Below are 18,455 nucleotides of genomic sequence, written 5' to 3' on the forward strand. Positions count from 1 at the left end.
CTTTTTCAGATCCAATGGATAAAAAATTGGAGGGTTACCTTAAGAAAATGTTTATTCAACAAGGTTTTATTTTACAGCCCCTTGCATGCATTGCGCCTGTCACTGCTGCGGCGGCATTCTGGTTTGAGGGCCTGGAAGAGGCCATCCAGATAGCTCCATTGAATGAAATTATTGACAAGCTTAGAACGCTTAAGCTAGCTAACTCATTTGTTTCTGATGCCATTGTTCATTTGACTAAACAAACGGCTAAGAATTCCGGATTCGCCATCCAGGCGCGTAGGGCGCCATGGCTTAAATCCTGGTCAGCTGACGTGACTTCAAAGTCTAAATTACTCAACATTCCTTTCAAGGGGCAGACCTTATTCGGGCCTGGCTTGAAGGAAATTATTGCTGACATTACTGGAGGCAAGGGTCATACCCGTCCTCAGGACAGGGCCAAATCAAAGGCCAAACAGTCTAATTTTCGTGCCTTTCGAAATTTCAAGGCAGGAGCAGCATCAACTTCCTCCGCTTCAAAACAAGAGGGAACTGTTGCTCATTCCAGACAGGCCTGGAAACCTAACCAGTCCTGGAACAAGGGCAAGCAGGCCAGAAAGCCTGCTGCTGCCCCCAAGACAGCATGAAGGAACGCCCCCCTATCCGGAAACGGATCTAGTGGGGGGCAGACTTTCTCTCTTTGCCCAGGCGTGGGCAAGAGATGTTCAGGATCCCTGGGCGTTGGAGATCATATCTCAGGGATATCTTCTGGACTTCAAAGCTTCTCCTCCACAAGGGAGATTTCATCTTTCAAGGTTATCAGCAAACCAGATAAAGAAAGAGGCATTCCTAAGCTGTGTGCAAGACCTTCTAGTAATGGGAGTGATCCTTCCAGTTCCGCGGACGGAACAAGGACAGGGATTTTATTCAAATCTGTTTGTGGTTCCCAAGAAAGAGGGAACCTTCAGACCAATCTTGGATCTAAAGATCTTAAACAAATTCCTCAGAGTTCCATCATTCAAAATGGAAACTATTCAGACCATCCTACCCATGATCCAAGAGGGTCAGTACATGACCACAGTGGACTTAAAGGATGCCTACCTTCACATACCGATTCACAAAGATCATCATCGGTTCCTAAGGTTTGCCTTTCTAGACAGGCATTACCAATTTGTAGCTCTTCCCTTCGGGTTGGCCACTGCCCCGAGAATTTTTACAAAGGTTCTGGGCTCACTTCTGGCGGTTCTAAGACCGCTAGGCATAGCGGTGGCTCCGTATCTAGACGACATCCTGATACAGGCGTCAAGCTTTCAAATTGCCAAGTCTCATACAGAGATAGTTCTGGCATTTCTGAGGTCGCATGGGTGGAAAGTGAACGTGGAAAAGAGTTCTCTATCACCACTCACAAGAGTCTCCTTCCTAGGGACTCTTATAGATTCTGTAGAGATGAAAATTTACCTGACGGAGTCCAGGTTATCAAAACTTCTAAATGCTTGCCGTGTCCTTCATTCCATTCCACGCCCGTCAGTGGCTCAGTGCATGGAAGAAATCGGCTTAATGGTAGCGGCAATGGACATAGTGCCATTTGCGCGCCTGCATCTTAGACCGCTGCAATTATGCATGCTAAGTCAGTGGAATGGGGATTACTCAGATTTGTCCCCTCTACTAAATCTGGATCAAGAGACCAGAGATTCTCTTCTCTGGTGGCTTTCTCGGGTCCATCTGTCCAAGGGTATGACCTTTCACAGGCCAGATTGGATGATTTTAACAACAGATGCCAGCCTTCTAGGTTGGGGCGCAGTCTGGAACTCCCTGAAGGCTCAGGGATCGTGGACTCAGGAGGAGAAACTCCTCCCAATAAATATTCTGGAGTTAAGATCAATATTCAAGGCTCTTCTAGCTTGGCCTCAGTTAGCAACACTGAGGTTCATCAGATTTCAGTCGGACAACATCACGACTGTGGCTTACATCAACCATCAAGGGGGAACCAGGAGTTCCTTAGCGATGTTAGAAGTCTCAAAGATAATTCGCTGGGCAGAGTCTCACTCTTGCCACCTGTCAGCGATCCACATCCCAGGCGTAGAGAACTGGGAGGCGGATTTTCTAAGTCGTCAGACTTTTCATCCGGGGGAGTGGGAACTCCATCCTGAGGTGTTTGCTCAACTGGTCCATCGTTGGGGCAAACCAGAACTGGATCTCATGGCGTCTCGCCAGAACGCCAAGCTTCCTTGTTATGGATCCAGGTCCAGGGACCCGGGAGCAACGCTGATAGATGCTCTAGCAGCTCCTTGGTTCTTCAACCTGGCCTATGTGTTTCCACCGTTTCCTCTGCTCCCTCGACTGATTGCCAAATTCAAACAGGAGAGAGCATCAGTGATTCTGATAGCGCCTGCGTGGCCACGCAGGACCTGGTATGCAGACCTAGTGGACATGTCATCTCTTCCACCATGGACTCTGCCTCTGAGGCAGGACCTTCTAATACAAGGTCTTTTCAATCATCTAAACCTAATTTTTCTGAGACTGACTGCATGGAGATTGAACGCTTGATTCTATCAAGGCGTGGCTTCTCCGAGTCAGTCATTGATACCTTAATACAGACTCGGAAGCCTGTCACCAGGAAAATCTACCATAAGATTTGGCGTAAATATCTTTATTGGTGTGAATCCAAGAGTTACTCATGGAGTAAGGTTAGGATTCCTAGGATATTGTCCTTTCTCCAAGAGGGTTTGGACAAAGGCTTATCAGCTAGTTCTTTAAAAGGACAGATCTCTGCTCTGTCTATTCTTTTTCACAAGCGTCTGGCAGAAGTTCCAGACGTCCAGGCATTTTGTCAGGCTTTGGTTAGGATTAAGCCTGTGTTTAAAACTGTTGCTCCCCCGTGGAGCTTAAACTTGGTTCTTAAAGTTCTTCAGGGAGTTCTGTTTGAACCCCTTCATTCCATTGATATTAAACTTTTATCTTGGAAAGTTCTGTTTTTGATGGCTATTTCCTCGGCTCGAAGAGTCTCTGAGTTATCTGCCTAACATTGTGATTCTCCTTATCTGATTTTTCATTCAGACAAAGTAGTTCTGTGTACCAAACCTGGGTTTTTACCTAAGGTGGTTTCTAACAGGAATATCAATCAAGAGATTGTTGTTCCATCATTGTGTCCTAATCCTTCTTCAAAGAAGGAACGTCTTTTGCATAATCTGGACGTAGTCCGTGCCTTGAAGTTTTACTTACAGGCTACTAAAGATTTTCGTCAAACATCTGCCCTGTTTGTCGTTTACTCTGGACAGAGGAGAGGTCAAAAAGCTTCGGCAACCTCTCTCTCCTTTTGGCTTCGGAGCATAATACGCTTAGCCTATGAGACTGCTGGACAGCAGCCCCCTGAAAGGATTACAGCTCATTCTACTAGAGCTGTGGCTTCCACCTGGGCCTTTAAAAATGAGGCCTCTGTTGAACAGATTTGCAAGGCTGCGACTTGGTCTTCGCTTCATACCTTTTCAAAATTTTACAAATTTGACACTTTTGCTTCTTCGGGGGCTGTTTTTGGGAGAAAGTTCTACAGGCAGTGGTTACTTCCGTTTATGTTCCTGCCTTGTCCCTCCCATCATCCGTGTACTTTAGCTTTGGTATTGGTATCCCACAAGTAATGGATGATCCGTGGACTGGATACACTTAACAAGAGAAAACATAATTTATGCTTACCTGATAAATTTATTTCTCTTGTAGTGTATCCAGTCCACGGCCCGCCCTGTCCTTTTAAGGCAGGTCTAAATTTTAATTAAACTACAGTCACCACTGCACCCTATGGTTTCTCCTTTCTCGTCTTGTTTCGGTCGAATGACTGGATATGGCAGTGAGGGGAGGAGCTATATAGCAGCTCTGCTGTGGGTGATCCTCTTGCAACTTCCTGTTGGGAAGGAGAATATCCCACAAGTAATGGATGATCCGTGGACTGGATACACTACAAGAGAAATACATTTATCAGGTAAGCATAAATTATGTTTTTTAAAAGTCTTTGAGGGACCTTGCGGTACTGATGAGAAATATTAGACCATATTGCCAGAGAGGAGAGGTTTAGATCATCAGGACCTAAGTATTGGACTATTGTATACAGACAGAGATAAGGCAAAATTTGTGAGTATAGAAGGTTATATGATAAGGAGGTCTGATTTGCCTGCAAGCTCACCCCATTTTAATGTGTTGCTGAGTCAATTAACAAAACTAGCTGTTTCCAAACATAAACCTAAATGGGCTATTTATCATACATTTTATACTCTTCTGCTGGTATAACAAGTCATTGGAAATACATCACAGTTGGAACCCATTTTATAGTCCCTTTACTATCACAAAGAAACACTCCCAGACTTTTATCCCAGTTTCTTATTTATTTTCTTGCTGTGAGATGTCAGGTTAACCCATTGGCTGGATTTACCACACTAAAGAACAATGATGTGCGAGAAGCCTTGTCGCCAGTGTTAAATCATTATGCAGTGAGCAGTTAAAAAAAAACGTATAAAAACCAGAAGATAGAAAGAATATTGGAGAACAGTTACAATGATATAGGCTCTACCTGTCAAGTCACATATTTATTAATCAGAGAAAGAATACACCGAGATGTGTTCGACAACCATTCTGTGCACATTTTGGGCCAGGTTACGAGTGGATCGCAAATGTTTGCAAGCGAGCGATAAGGGGTTTATCTCGGGTGTTTGCGCTTGTTGGCTTACCACTCGTATTACAAATTGACATTCACGCTAGAATGATTACCTCGTCCTCAGAGCTCTGGTTAAAGGGACAGTCAACACCAGAATTTTCGTTGTTTTAAAAGATAGATAATCCCTTTATTAGTTATTCCCAAGTTTTGCATAACCAACACTGTTATATTAATATACTTTTTAACTCTGTGATTACCTAGTATCTAAGCATCTTCTGACAGCCCCTGATCACATGACATTTTATTTGTTATCTATTGCCTTTCATTTTAGCCAATTAGTGCAGTGTCTGCAACAATCCATGAGCGTGATCCCAATGTTACCTATATGGTTTACATGAACTAGCTCTCCCATGTTGTAAAAAGCAAATAAAAAAACGTGCCTTCAAGGGCTTAGAAATTATCATATGAGCCTTCCTAGGTTTAGCTTTCAACTAAGAATACCAAGAGAACTAAGCAAAATTGGTGATAAAAGTAAATTGGAAAGTTGTTTAAAATGACATGCCCTTTTTGAAAAATGAAAGTTTTTTGGAATGTGCATGTCCCTTTAACTAAAAAGTGTCACAAAACACATAAAAAAATACATTACAAAGTACACTTACACTCATAACATCCTCTAATAAAAATATTCAAAAAAATATTGCAGGGCTCAAAGATATGAGGTTGCAGGTGTTAGGGGAAAAAAGGAAGGCAAAGGGCTTTAACATAGAGATGAATACATATACAGTCATGTGAAAAAGAAAGTAACCCTCTTTGAATCCTATGGTTTTACGTATCAGGACATAATAACAATCATCTGGTCTTAAAATTAGGTAAATACAACCTCAGATGAACAACAACACATGACATATTACACTGTGTTATGATTTATTTAACAAAAATAAAGCCAAAATGGAGAAGCCATATGTGAAAAACTAAGTACACCTTATGATTCAATAGCTTGTAGAACCATCTTTAGCAGCAATAACTTAAAGTAATTATTTTCTGTCTTTCACATCGTTGTGGAGGAATTTTGGCCCACTCTTCTTTATAATGTTGCTTCAGTTCATTAAGATTTGTGGGCATTCGTTTATGCACAGCTCTCTAAAAGGTCCTGCCACATCATTTCAATCGGGTTGAGGTCTGGACTTTGACTGGGCCATTGCAACACCTTGATTCTTTTCTTTTTCAGCCATTCTGTTGTAGATTTGCTGGTGTGCTAGGGATCATTGTCCTGTTGCATGACCCAATTTCAGGCAAGCTTTAGCTGTCGGACAGATGACCTCACATTTGACTCTAGAATACTTTGGTAAACAGAGGAGTTTATGGACGACTCCATGACTGCAAGGTGCCCAGGTCCTGTGGCTGCAAAACAAGCCCAAATCTTCACCACTCCACCACCGTGCTTGATAGTTGGTATGAGGTGTTTGTGCTGATATTCTGTGCTAGGTTTTCGCCAAACGTGATGCTGTGCATTATGGCCAAACATCTCCACTTTGGTCTGGTCTGTCCAAAGGACATTGTTCCAGACGTCCTGTGGTTTGTTCAGATGCAACTTTGCAAACCTAAGTCGTGCTGCCATGTTCTTTTTAGAGAGAAGAGGCTTTCTCCTTGCAACCCTTCCATACAAACCATACTTGTTCAGTCTTTTTCTAATTCTACTGTCGTGAACTTTAACATTTAACATGCTAACTGAGGCCTGTAGAGGCTGAGATGTAATTCTTGTTTTTTTTTTGCAATTTCTCTGAACATTGTACAGTTTGACCTTGGGGTAAATTTGCTGGGACGTCCACTCCTGGGAAGATTGGCAACTTTCTTGAATGTTTTCATCTGTGAATACCCTTTCTCACTGTAGAATGATCAGCAGCTACTGAGTCTATCTAGATATGCTTTTCAGCAAAGAATATCAAGAGAATAAAACCAATTAGATAATAGAAGTAAATTAGAAAGTTGTTTAAAAATTGCATGCTCTTTTTAAATCACGAAAGAAAAATTTTGGGTTTCATGACCCTTTAATTCCTATGGAAGCCATAAGGGTGTACTTAGTTTTTCACACATGGCTTCTCCATTTTGACTTTATTTTTGTTAAATAAATCATGTTGTCTGTTGTTCATCAGAGGTTGTATTTACTGAATTTTAAGACCTGATATGTCCTTATACAGTAAACTATAAAATTCAAAGAGGGTGTACTTTCTTTTTCACATGACTGTACATGTCTAAATATGTATGTATATACATATGTTTACAGACACATATACACATATAAACACATACATACAAATGTATACATATACATCAGTGCATTGGAGCTCTTTGCAGTTAAGTAGATGAAAACATGTAAAAAGATATTTATGCAATATTCATATTGAATTATTATAGTGTATATTTACTGTAAATATTTCACATTCCAATGTTCTACAAACATCAGAATATGTTCTATGCATTTTGAAATTATATATATATATATATATATATATATATATATATATATATATACACACACACAGTATAGGTATAAATATATATTGTACAAAAATACCATCAGATATATGTAGAAATATCCTACTGATAAAAAAATATACCTGATGGCACTACTCGTGTTTTCCCTAATTTATTGGTGATTTATCTCATAATGTATATATATATTTATTTATTTATTTAGAGATACTCAGGGGGGGAAGGGGTGCTGAACACAAAAATAGATTCAGGAGAAAACAAGTAAAAGGTACTTGCGAGAGAGTGCATCTAGAAGCACTCACAACACTACTACTAAAATTCAAAGTGGATCGAGGAATAGGACACTGGGCCCCCAAAAGGAGAAAAAAAAGATTAAAACATAACTTTTATTATACACAAAAAATAAATAAAAAATTATTATTAAAACCACAAAACAGTCAGAAATGTGCCTAATAATATAGTCAATGGACCACTATGGAATTAATACCGCTGGAATTATGTAACTAAGATACATGAAACCCCTGGTTGGCCCGACAACTGGTGTGAGTCACAAATGTTCTATGAGATCGCAACAGAAAATTATTATGTATCTCCCAGGTAATAGAGGCACCACTATTATAATGTGTTTCTCAGCCCCAACTACAGAAACATACTGCTGGTATTGAATTTCATAATATCTTTAATTCATGACATACGAGCCAGCACATATGTTATAGTTTCCAGGTGAGAAGGGACAGTATTATAGTGGCTGAGGTTATAGAATAGGTAAGTACGCTATTATAATAGAAATGGTCTCAACGTGTGCAATTAAAGTACACTGGGGCAATCCAAGTTAAATGCCCAAATTAAAGATTTGATTGTAATCTCAGCGCCCATTTGGCAGCTGAGATTGGTGAAATATATACTGGAAATTCTAAATGTAACAAGCGCACTGGAAGTACCAAAGATCCCCCGCCTCGAGTAGAAAGGTATTTAAATGGACTATTGGGATGTAAATCTGCTTGAGTGCCCACTTTAGGAGCGAGATCCACTGCTAATATTGGCTTACTAATGCACTTCTGGTGGTTTAATAAAAAATACACAATAGCTGCTAAGGCACCCAGCGTTGGTTATTTTAGTATAGATAGCATTGCTGCAATAACAAATTCTAAGCGAGTATATTGTTTCAGCGTACGTTCCACTACCCAGGTTAAATACCCCAAATTAAATAAAAGTTTGACTTATAATTACGGCGCACATTTTGCGGCCAGATTGACTAGACAATATCAAAGATAGAGTACTTGGGTGTAACTTGGCTTATATGCCCACTACTCCTAGGTATGTCACAGGTATTATTAATTTACTAATACACTATTGTTGTTAAATAACGGGTGAGAGTGCCCTATGAAAGGTAAGCATCTATGAAAGGTAAGCAGTGATAAGTATTTCAATGTGCACAGAAATGCTGTTGTAACGCTTACAGGGGAAATGCTCTGTTATATAAGTGCTAGTCTTAATATGTATTTGGGGTGCACTTTTACTGCCAATATGAGTGCTGTTAAATTGACACAATTAACTAATATTCTCGGGGCACAATTTGCAGCCAAAATAAACTCCCAAATGAGAACGCTATTATTGGAGGGGAGCGCTTACTAGTAGTGCCCACATCACAGTCAACAGAACCGCTGCTATTCTAGGAGTTAATATTGACGTCACATCACACGGACTAGTCATTAGGCAGCAAGTTAAATCTCATTGTGCAATGTAACAGAGGCACCATTAATCGTCACGTCTGGGCAAGCCACTATTTGGCTAAAGTTTCACTTGCAATTACCAGCTATATGTCAGAATAGTGGTTATGATATCACACATTAAAGTAAGGCATCGAGATAGGACTGTCTGAATTGCTAATTAAAAATGAAAAGTCAGAGTTCCAACATTCCTAACATGTTTCGCCCTGAGGCTTTTTCAATGGTGGGGGCGCCACATATCTTCTTACATTTTATAGGCTGAAGGTGATATGACAGACATTGTTATCTGATCATAGATAGGTCAGAACAGGGGGAGTTGTGGGGAAGCAAATTGCATCATCAAAGGATATACCTCAAATGGGTAAAAAAGTACATGCCATGATCTTATTACAGAAATTTATTACAAGATGTTAAACGTCAATCATTCTAGCATATAATTGTCATGACTAAATGAAGTAAAAGATTCCACATCGTAACCGCCACTGATGTATTAGAAGAGAAGCGAAACTAAACAGGGAAAAATATACATATATGTACTATATGAAAATGTGCGTGTGTTGATAACATAGTGCTCTAAAATGATATAGACTCTGCTGAACGTGCTGACAAGAATTAAAGGTTTCCTGTGTGTGAATTTTGGAAAAAGGATAAATTTGATATCCTTGCAGTGAAATACTTGTGATAGAATAGTTCCAGCGTCGGTATGTGCTGCTAAGTAAGAAGTTACACTTATGCTGGCAAATCCATATAAATTTGCTACAAAGAAATGGTGAAAGTGACATATATGAAAATTAATCATAAAGGACAATAAATAAAGGGACAAATCCCTCAGTGATATTAGGAATACACAGTGAAATAAGTGTTAGTAAAAAATACTGAAATAAATAATGTGCGCATCACTAAAATTACTAAGTGACAAACGTGAATTAGTGGTGAGCTTCTCCTTTAAGAGGATAAGATTGTGGCTTATTGCGACATCAATATTTCCTGTAATACTATTATACTCAAAATTGAGAGGAAACAGGTGCAAAGGGACATCAAACTATTTCTATAGGAAACAGAAATAATTGTTCTGTTCGTTAAGTCCCTTGGGATGAACTGAGTTTAGCAAATATATACATTTGCACTCAGCTCTGAGTAGTGCCTGTTCCCTTTTTAATCTCTGAAATTAGATTCATGAAACATTAAAAGTGGGATGCTACCGAAGTGAGTTTTTTTTCCCATCTTCTAGGTCTTTGGAGGATTTTTTTATATTTCTGATGTGTTCTTGGAGTCTAGTTCTCAATTTTCTACTAGTCATGCCAACATCGATTTTTGGACATTTACAGAATAGTGCGTAAATCACACCCTTGGAAGAGCAGCTGATATATTTGTTTATTTTGTGTTTCTGCCCAAATCTTTCTTGACTGTTGTCAGTTTTCTTGATGTGATTACACATTGAGCATGTACCGCATGGGAAGGAGCCAGATGATATAGAGGTCTTGGTTTTACCTGGATAAAAATGGCTGCTGGAAATCATGCTCTTAATGTTTCTAGTTCTTCTGTATCCTATTTCAACTCTGTCACCCACAATTGTTTGTAGATCTAAATCCATCTTTAGTATGTCCCAGTGTTTATTAATTATTTCTATTATTAAGTGTATCTGGGGGTTGTATGTCAAGATTAGGCGAGTCCGATTATCGCTTTCTTTGGTTTTCTTTTGTAAAAGAAGAGATCTGTCAGTATTGCAAGCTCTGGATTTTGCTTTTTTAATACCTCTTTTACTGTAACCCCCGTCTTGCAATCTACTCTCCAGGTCATGGGCTTGTTGTTTAAAGTGGTTTATATCACTGCAATTTCTATGCAATTTTAAGAATTCGCCTACGGATAAAGAATTCATAGTGCCAGGGGCATGTGCACTACTTCGATGTAGTAAGCTGTTCGTTGCGGTCTCTTTCCTATATAGATTAGTTTGGATCCTTCCATCTTGATCTTTTAATATGGAAAGGTCTAGGAAATTGATTTGGGTACGACTCATAGTATATGTAAATTTGATGCTCAATGTGTTATCATTCAATTTTGATAAGAATACTTCTAAATCTTCTCTGGTGCCTTACCACAGGAAAAGGATGTCATCTATATATCAAATCCATAATGGTATTTGTTCAATTTCCAAAGAGTGCACATCTGAGAAAACTATTTGTCTTTCCCACCATCCTAGAAATAGGTTTGCGAATGTAGGGGCACATGCAGTGCCCATTGCAGTTCCTTGTGTCTGCAAGTAGAAATGACTTTGAATTTTAGTAGTAGTGTTGTGAGTGCTTCTAGATACACTCTTTCGCAAGTACCTTTTACTTGTTTTCTCCTGGATATGTAGAAATATGTATGTTTCAATAAATAGAACATATTCAGTTATGTTATGGAATGAGAAATATTCATATTTTCATGTCGGGTTAGCGCAAGAGTGGGGTAGATTTCCCCCCCACACTTTTTTTCCCCATTGACTTCTATGGGATAATACCTGAAAGCGCACCCGATATTCTAACCATCGGGTTAGCGCACAAGCGAAAACAGTTTACTTTCAACTCATAATACGAACGCAACTTGACGAGCACAAAAAGCTTACTTCTAGTGCAATTATCACTTAAGCGGGAGCGTTAATTAGCGCTCCACTTGTAATCTGGCCCTTTATGTATATACAGAGAAAGCCCAAGAGGGAAAAGAAAAAAAAGATGGGGGTGAAATAGCAGAAGTTTCACTCACCACATTTTACATTCACCTAAAATTCAACTCACTATTCAATGGAATTAAAATGCAGTAGTGATTACAGTACTTTCCAAATAGACTTTTGTTTTGTGAGCCCACAGAAAGCTCATGGTTCTCAAATCTTGTTGTAGAATGCAGCCTAAATTCTACAAAAAAAAAAGACATACTCCTCCATGTCTCTCATATATGCAATGATACCTACAAACCTACTCCAACTGGTATAAGAAAATGGCCTCTTTTAAACAGAGCAAAGGGGGAATGTCCTGTAAAGAAGCCCCTCGTGTATATTGTTTTCTTAGCAAATTACCTTTTTAGACTTATTAAAATGATCTTAAAGTGGCATTGTACTGTATTTTTCCCTTTAATGTGTTCCCAATTACTTGACATACCACCTGGAGTGCATTAAAGGGATACTAAACCCAATTTTTTTTCTTTCATGATTCAGATAGAGCACGCAATTTTAAGCAACTTTTTAATTTATTCCTTTAATCAATTTTTCTTCATTCTCTTAGTATCTTTATTTAAAAAGCTGGAATGTAAAGCTTTGGAGCCCGTCCATTTTAGGTTCAGCACCCTGGATAGTGCTTGTTTATTGGTGGCTACATTTAGCCACCAATAAGCAGGCATAACCCAGGTTCTGAACCAAAAATGGTCTGGCTCCGAAAATTGATAATAGGAGTAAATTAGAAAGTTGCTTAAAATTGCATGCTCTATCTGAATCATTTAAGAAAAAAATTGGGTTTAGTATCCCTTTAAATTTATGTTGCTCATTCTAGAAATATGTCTTGCTCATTAAAAACCATCTCCCATGTAAATTTCAGTGCCTTAGTACCTATTGGCCTTTGTATGTACTGAGAGATCAGGTCTGCTCTTAGTGTAGGCTTAATCTATTTGAATGGACATGTAACTGAGACCAATGAGTTGTGGTTTCACTGAGCAAAACCATCTTTCTAAAATACAAATATAAACCCAAAAGAACAATTTGCAATCTATGTAATACTCCATAGTTGGTATAACACGTCATTGCAACGCCTTAAAGACAACAAATTTACAGTGTCACTTTAAATGAATTAGAGGAGATGCCTGTACAATGTAGGTTGACAATTTATTCTTTAATTCATGAGTCCAAAACTCATAACAATTGTAATATTATCACTGAATCTTAATAAATAAAATAGGGCTTCAATTATCTAAATGTCTATCTTAAAATTAGTCTGGCTTCAAAATCAAGCACTTTTGTTCTGAGGACTACCTATCCAAAGCGTTTTTCAGAGGTGAAATATTTACAATAGTAATATTTACCTTAACAAAATGATTGTAGACCAACCTCTTTGTCCACATCCAAAAATATACATTGCACAACAAGTCTGGACAGAAATAATCATTTGGACTAGAGAGATAAGCTTGAAACCCGCTGTCACTGCTGCCTTGATATCTGAGACGTTATTTTTAGCAAACATAGAAGGGACAGATCTTTTTGATGTCTGACATGAGGGAAGTACAATGTATGGCCTACAAATTATGCTGGCCTATTTGTCTTTTGGTCTATAGATTACTCATAGATTGAAAGCATTTAACTGAAGAATTGAATGGTTAATAAAATATATCAGGGTGCTATTGTTATGTTGTTGTCATTTTTCTGGACAAACGGAAAGGAATACTAAAAAAAAAAAAAAAAAAAAAAAAAAAAGAGAGAAAACTTGAATGGAGAGAGAGTACGCAATTTTAAGATAATTTCGAATTTACTTGCATTATCAAAATGCATAGTCTTTTTATTATGTACATTTAATTATAAAATTAAGGGGCAGTGTTATACTGAAGAGGTATCTTACATAATCTTGTCAGACTAGAGAGCTGTAGAGAATTGGGCCCGATCATGTTTGAATTAACCTGAAGCTGACAATTTGAGCAATGTATGAGCTTAAAAAGACAAGTCTAAAAGAGACACATGTTGGTGGTGAGACAAAAGTCAAAGATTTTAGTAGAACTATTGTTTATGATTCCAGCTGTTATGTATTTGTAGTAAGTGGGATATACAGTACATCAAATCTGTTATCTATCTGTATCCTGTGGAATGGTGTCCACATTTATATTGGACAATTATGTTCTTTGTTATTTTTTTTTATTCATCAATTAAATAGAGATGGCTGATTGAGTTTGGTTATGTTTTTCTTATGTGCTATACCTTTGCCAGATGACATGTACACATTCTGTATTTAAAGGGACACTCAATAAAAATTAAACTGTCATGATTCAGATACAGCATGCCATTTTAAACAACTTTCCAATTTACTTCCATTAACTAAATGTGCACAGTCTTTTTATATTTAAACTTTTTGAGTCACCAGCTCCTACTTAGCATGTGCAAGAATAAGTGTGTATGCATTTGTGAATGGCTGATAGCTGTCACATGGTACGTGTATGCATTTGTGATTAGCTGATGGCTGTCACATGGTACAGGGGGAGTGGAAAATTTTTGAAAATTGTCAGAAAAAAAATCTACTACTCATGTGAAGTTCAAACTAAGTGCTATTGCATTGTCTTGTTATCTTGCATTTGTTGATTTTGCAAATCTACTGTGTTGACTGGTCCTTTAATGGTTCTTTAAAGGGATATTAAACCCAAAAATGTTATCTTATAAATCACACAGAGCAAACCATTTTAAAAAGTTTCCAGTTTAGTTTGCTTCTATTATCATATTTGCTTTGTTCCCATGATATTCTGTGTTGAAGAGATACCTAGGTAGGCATCTGGAGCACTAAATGGCAGGAAATAGGGCTACCATCCAGTGTTCTTGCAAATGGATAACATTCTTGAAAAACTGCTGCCATATAGTGCTCCAGAAATGGACCGGCTTTTAAGCATATGTCCCTACTTTTCAACAAAAGATACTAAGAGAACGATGAAATTGAAAATAAAAGTTAGTTAGAAAGTTGTTTAAAAATTGCATGCTCTATCTGAATCATGAAAGAAAGAAAAAAATGTGGGGTTCATATCTCTTTAAGGCTTGATCTTGCCTAACTTTAAAAACATCCAAATCCATCCCCTACAAACAGCTGGAAATCTACAATGCTCAAACAAGTATATTGGTTCTTAAATTAATTCAAACTTTTCAAGATTAAAACTACTCATGGAACATGATTTAAAAGACATTAGTTTTTTTCAATGCCACTGTAGTGAAATAAAATTGGAGTGTCATGTTGGATTACATGAGGTACAGAATAAGCGACCAGAGTAGTGACATACTTAGACAGACATCCCAAGTCTCCTGGAAGCTCCAGGAGTCTACTGCATTGAAATAGCTGCTCCCTGACGCCCGCAAATCAATTGGACTATCCCGGAAGTTCAACCTACGGCAACTAACGGCAATAGAAATATGGTCATTTCTTCATCTAGTATCAGAGCGTGCATACCGTTTTTTTTAATGTGATGACATCACACAAAACAAACCGTTATGCACGCTCTGGTTTGTAACTGGTTTGTTTCGGTCTGTGCAATCGCTTGTTGGTCCTTTTCAGTTCAGCAGTTTTGTGATTGGCTGAATAACTGCTGGCTGCTTCATTTGCGTTCATCTGTGTTCCAGTGTAAATGCTGGTAACCACCCAGTAGTCAGATCATAACACAGAGGACTGAAGTAAGTGAATGGCTGTTAAGAGGTCAGGTGGCCGTGGAGTAACCTATGCCTGTAACAGAGGGGAGGGTGTCTTGTAATAGTGAGAGAAAGGTAATCTAAAAAACGTTCTTTGCCATGAGCTGTACAACGTGTGGATAACATTATATATATATAAAATATACATATATTATATAAAAAAATAAAAACATTATTTATATATATATATATATATATATATATATATATATATATATAAAATTTGGTCAGGTAACAATTTAAAGGGACAATAAACCACTTCTTTTTTTTTGGGGGGGGGGGGTGCGTAGTAGCTGGTGAAGCCAACTCCCTGAAATGAGTTTTTGCAGGTTGAGATGTCTGCTTAGACATTATATAAATAAATGACAATTAGACCAATGGATAATTTGATAAAACATTATTGTTTAAAAAGTTTAAAAATGTTGGTTTAGCAAAGCTGGGGAATGTGTAGTAAAGGCATTATCTATCTTTTTAAACAAATAACAATTTTGGTGTAGACTGTCTCTTTAAGAAATTCTTAGCTGCAGTGATGAAGTTAGCCAGGAGAGCCCAACAACTTGCCAAAATCCCAACAAACAGTACTCGGTACACTCCAATTTCAAATGTACAAGTTGTTATAAGATGCTGGAAATTATTGCTAGATATGCATGTTCGTTTCTAGAAAATTCTAGTATAGTGAGAACAAATCTGAGAATAATTCATAGTTTATAGAAAACTGCTTATCTGTAATAGTAAGTTTTAAAAACTGACTTCCAAAAAATATTTTAACACATTCCAGCTACAGTCTAAGTCCCTTTAACTTTTACTCAGTTTTGTCAGGCAATATGCTGTATATAGTTAAAAAAACAACAACATGTAATATAATTATTTTATGGTGACCTCTTTCCTACCTTTGGAACGTGAGGATTAAATTCTACTGCTCGATGAATGGCCTCCACTGCGTTCATTTCTGCTGTACTGAGCCCTCGCTTGGAGGCAGCTTCAGGAGAGAATCTAAAACATCACCAAGAGTTCAGTGCAGTCCTCTAATGTAATATAATATATTATATATTTCTTACAGTATTTATTGCGAAGTGCTTATTTTAGAACTTTTGAAGGGAAATGGAATTATTTACATCAAAACAACACTACAGAAAAAAGGAAAAAAACAAAATGTTACCATTGAACCATCATGGCAGAAGGTTAGTGCTGGTCAAAATAATGCTTAGGGATATGATAAATGATGATTGCCTTTATCTGTTATTTAGATTGGTGCAATTTTAATTCTGACATTTGAAATCTTATAATAATCAGTTTTGATCTATACCATTTTGAAAAAGGCATTTGAAGGGACAGTGAACACCTTGGGGCCGATTTATCCTCTGCCAGACATTGATAAGACCGATGCCTCTTAACTCCTCTTTCCGGCGAGGAAACCGGAACATTTAAGGGGTAATTACATGACATTTCTGTTGTCTTGCTACAAAAATAACAGGTCTATTCTATCTCATTTTTTTTAAACAAATATCGTGTTTGCTGCATAGTGTTTTTAAATAGTCGAACTCCAACCACCACTTGCCTCATTTGGAGGAGCCAATCTGTATGCAGCAGACAAGGCTTGCTGTGGTCATACTGTTAGTATAGAGTTCTTATCTGTTCAAGACAATCAGGGAAATATGTTTCAGGGTTAGCCTTGAGATGGCTACAATGTGCTTTTTCAGTTCTGAGAATAAGAAAAGCCAGGAGCTGAATTACATGAAAATGTGGGCAGAAACAATAATGAAAGTATTATTAAAGTATATTGCAAAGTTGTTTTACTACGAATAGCTAAACATTTTAAATGATCAAGGTGTTTACTGTCCCTTTATCAAGATAGAATGGATAGACAACAACATTTTAAAGGGATATGAAACCCAAACAAATTATTTTGTGATTCAGACAGAGCATACAATTTTATAAAAAAAAGTTTCCAATTTACTTCTATGACCAAATTTGCTTCGTTCACATGGTATTCTTGGTTAAAGAGATACCTAGGTAGGTGTCTGGAGCACTACCTGGCAGGAAATAGTGCTACCATCTAGTGCTCTTGCAAATAGATAACATTCTTGCAAAACAGCTGCAATATAGTGCTCTAGAGACGTGCACGTTCCAGATTCTCAATAAAAGACACCAAGAGAATGAAGAAAATTTGATAATAGAAGTAAATTAGAAAGTTGCTTAAAATCCCATGCTCTATCTGAATCATGAAACAAAAAACATAATTTATGCTTATATGATTTATTTAATGGTGGTGAGAGTCCACAATCCATTACTCCTGGTAATTACTCTTCCTTACCACTAGGAGGCGGCAAAGATGCCCAAACCCCAAGAGTCCTATAAAACCCATCCCACCTCACACATACCTCAGTCTAACGTATAACCAAGCATAGCGAGGTAAGAAAAGGGAATAGGAGCTACAACAGGAGCAGGGAAAAAATATGTTTTTAAAGATATACTAAAACAAAGGGTGGAGTATCGGAGACTCTCACCACCATGAAAGAATTTAATTTATCAGCTAAGCATAAATTATGTTTTCTCATACAGGTGGTGAGGGTCCATCATCCGGTACTCCAGGGAACTAATACCCAAGCCGTGGAGTCCACGAGTAATAACAGGGAGGGATTTAAAAATATATTCAAATCAATCAATCAGCCAAGAAAAAAAAAATCAAGCTGACACAACTACCCGAGGACCTTCCTACCAAAGACTGCCTTAGGAGAAGCAAAAACATCAAAATTGTATACTTTTGTACAATTATGCAAAGAAGACCAAGTAGCTCTTTGCAAATCTGGTCAACTGAAGCTTCAAGAAATGGCAACTGACCTAGTAGAATCAGCAGTAATTTGTTGTGGTGGAGGTTTACCCGCCTCCAAGTAAGCCCTGTGATTTAAAAGTTTCAACCAAGTAGCCAACGAAACAGCGGAAACTTTCTGCCCTTTTCTAGAAACACAAAAGTGAATGAACAAACTAGACGTTTGTCTAAAATTCTTAGTAGCATCAATGTAATATGCCCTAACAACATCTAGATTATGCAAAAAATCTCTCTGAAGCATTCTTAGGATAAGGACATAAAGAAGGGACAACAATATCTCTGCTAAAGTTGTCTGAAGTCAAAAGTAGTCCATAAAACTGCCTTATCCTGATGAAAAATAAGATAAGGCCAATCACGAGAGAGCAGATAACTCAGAAACTCTTCTAACAG

At 37.8% G+C, this 18,455-nt stretch overlaps 1 protein-coding gene across 2 annotated transcripts in view; it reads right to left on the minus strand.

Annotated features, from left to right (window-relative positions):
- LOC128653397 (suppressor of tumorigenicity 7 protein homolog) overlaps positions 1–18,455 on the minus strand; it is a 400,896-nt gene that overhangs the window by 197,370 nt on the left and 185,071 nt on the right. For both annotated transcript variants that reach the window (XM_053706647.1, XM_053706648.1), the window contains exon 11: positions 16,126–16,228. In XM_053706647.1, coding sequence (XP_053562622.1) covers positions 16,126–16,228 — 103 coding nt within the window. The remainder of the gene's footprint in view (positions 1–16,125; positions 16,229–18,455) is intronic.

The sequence above is a fragment of the Bombina bombina genome, chromosome 3, assembly GCF_027579735.1.
Source record: "Bombina bombina isolate aBomBom1 chromosome 3, aBomBom1.pri, whole genome shotgun sequence".
Classification (NCBI taxonomy): domain Eukaryota; kingdom Metazoa; phylum Chordata; class Amphibia; order Anura; family Bombinatoridae; genus Bombina; species Bombina bombina.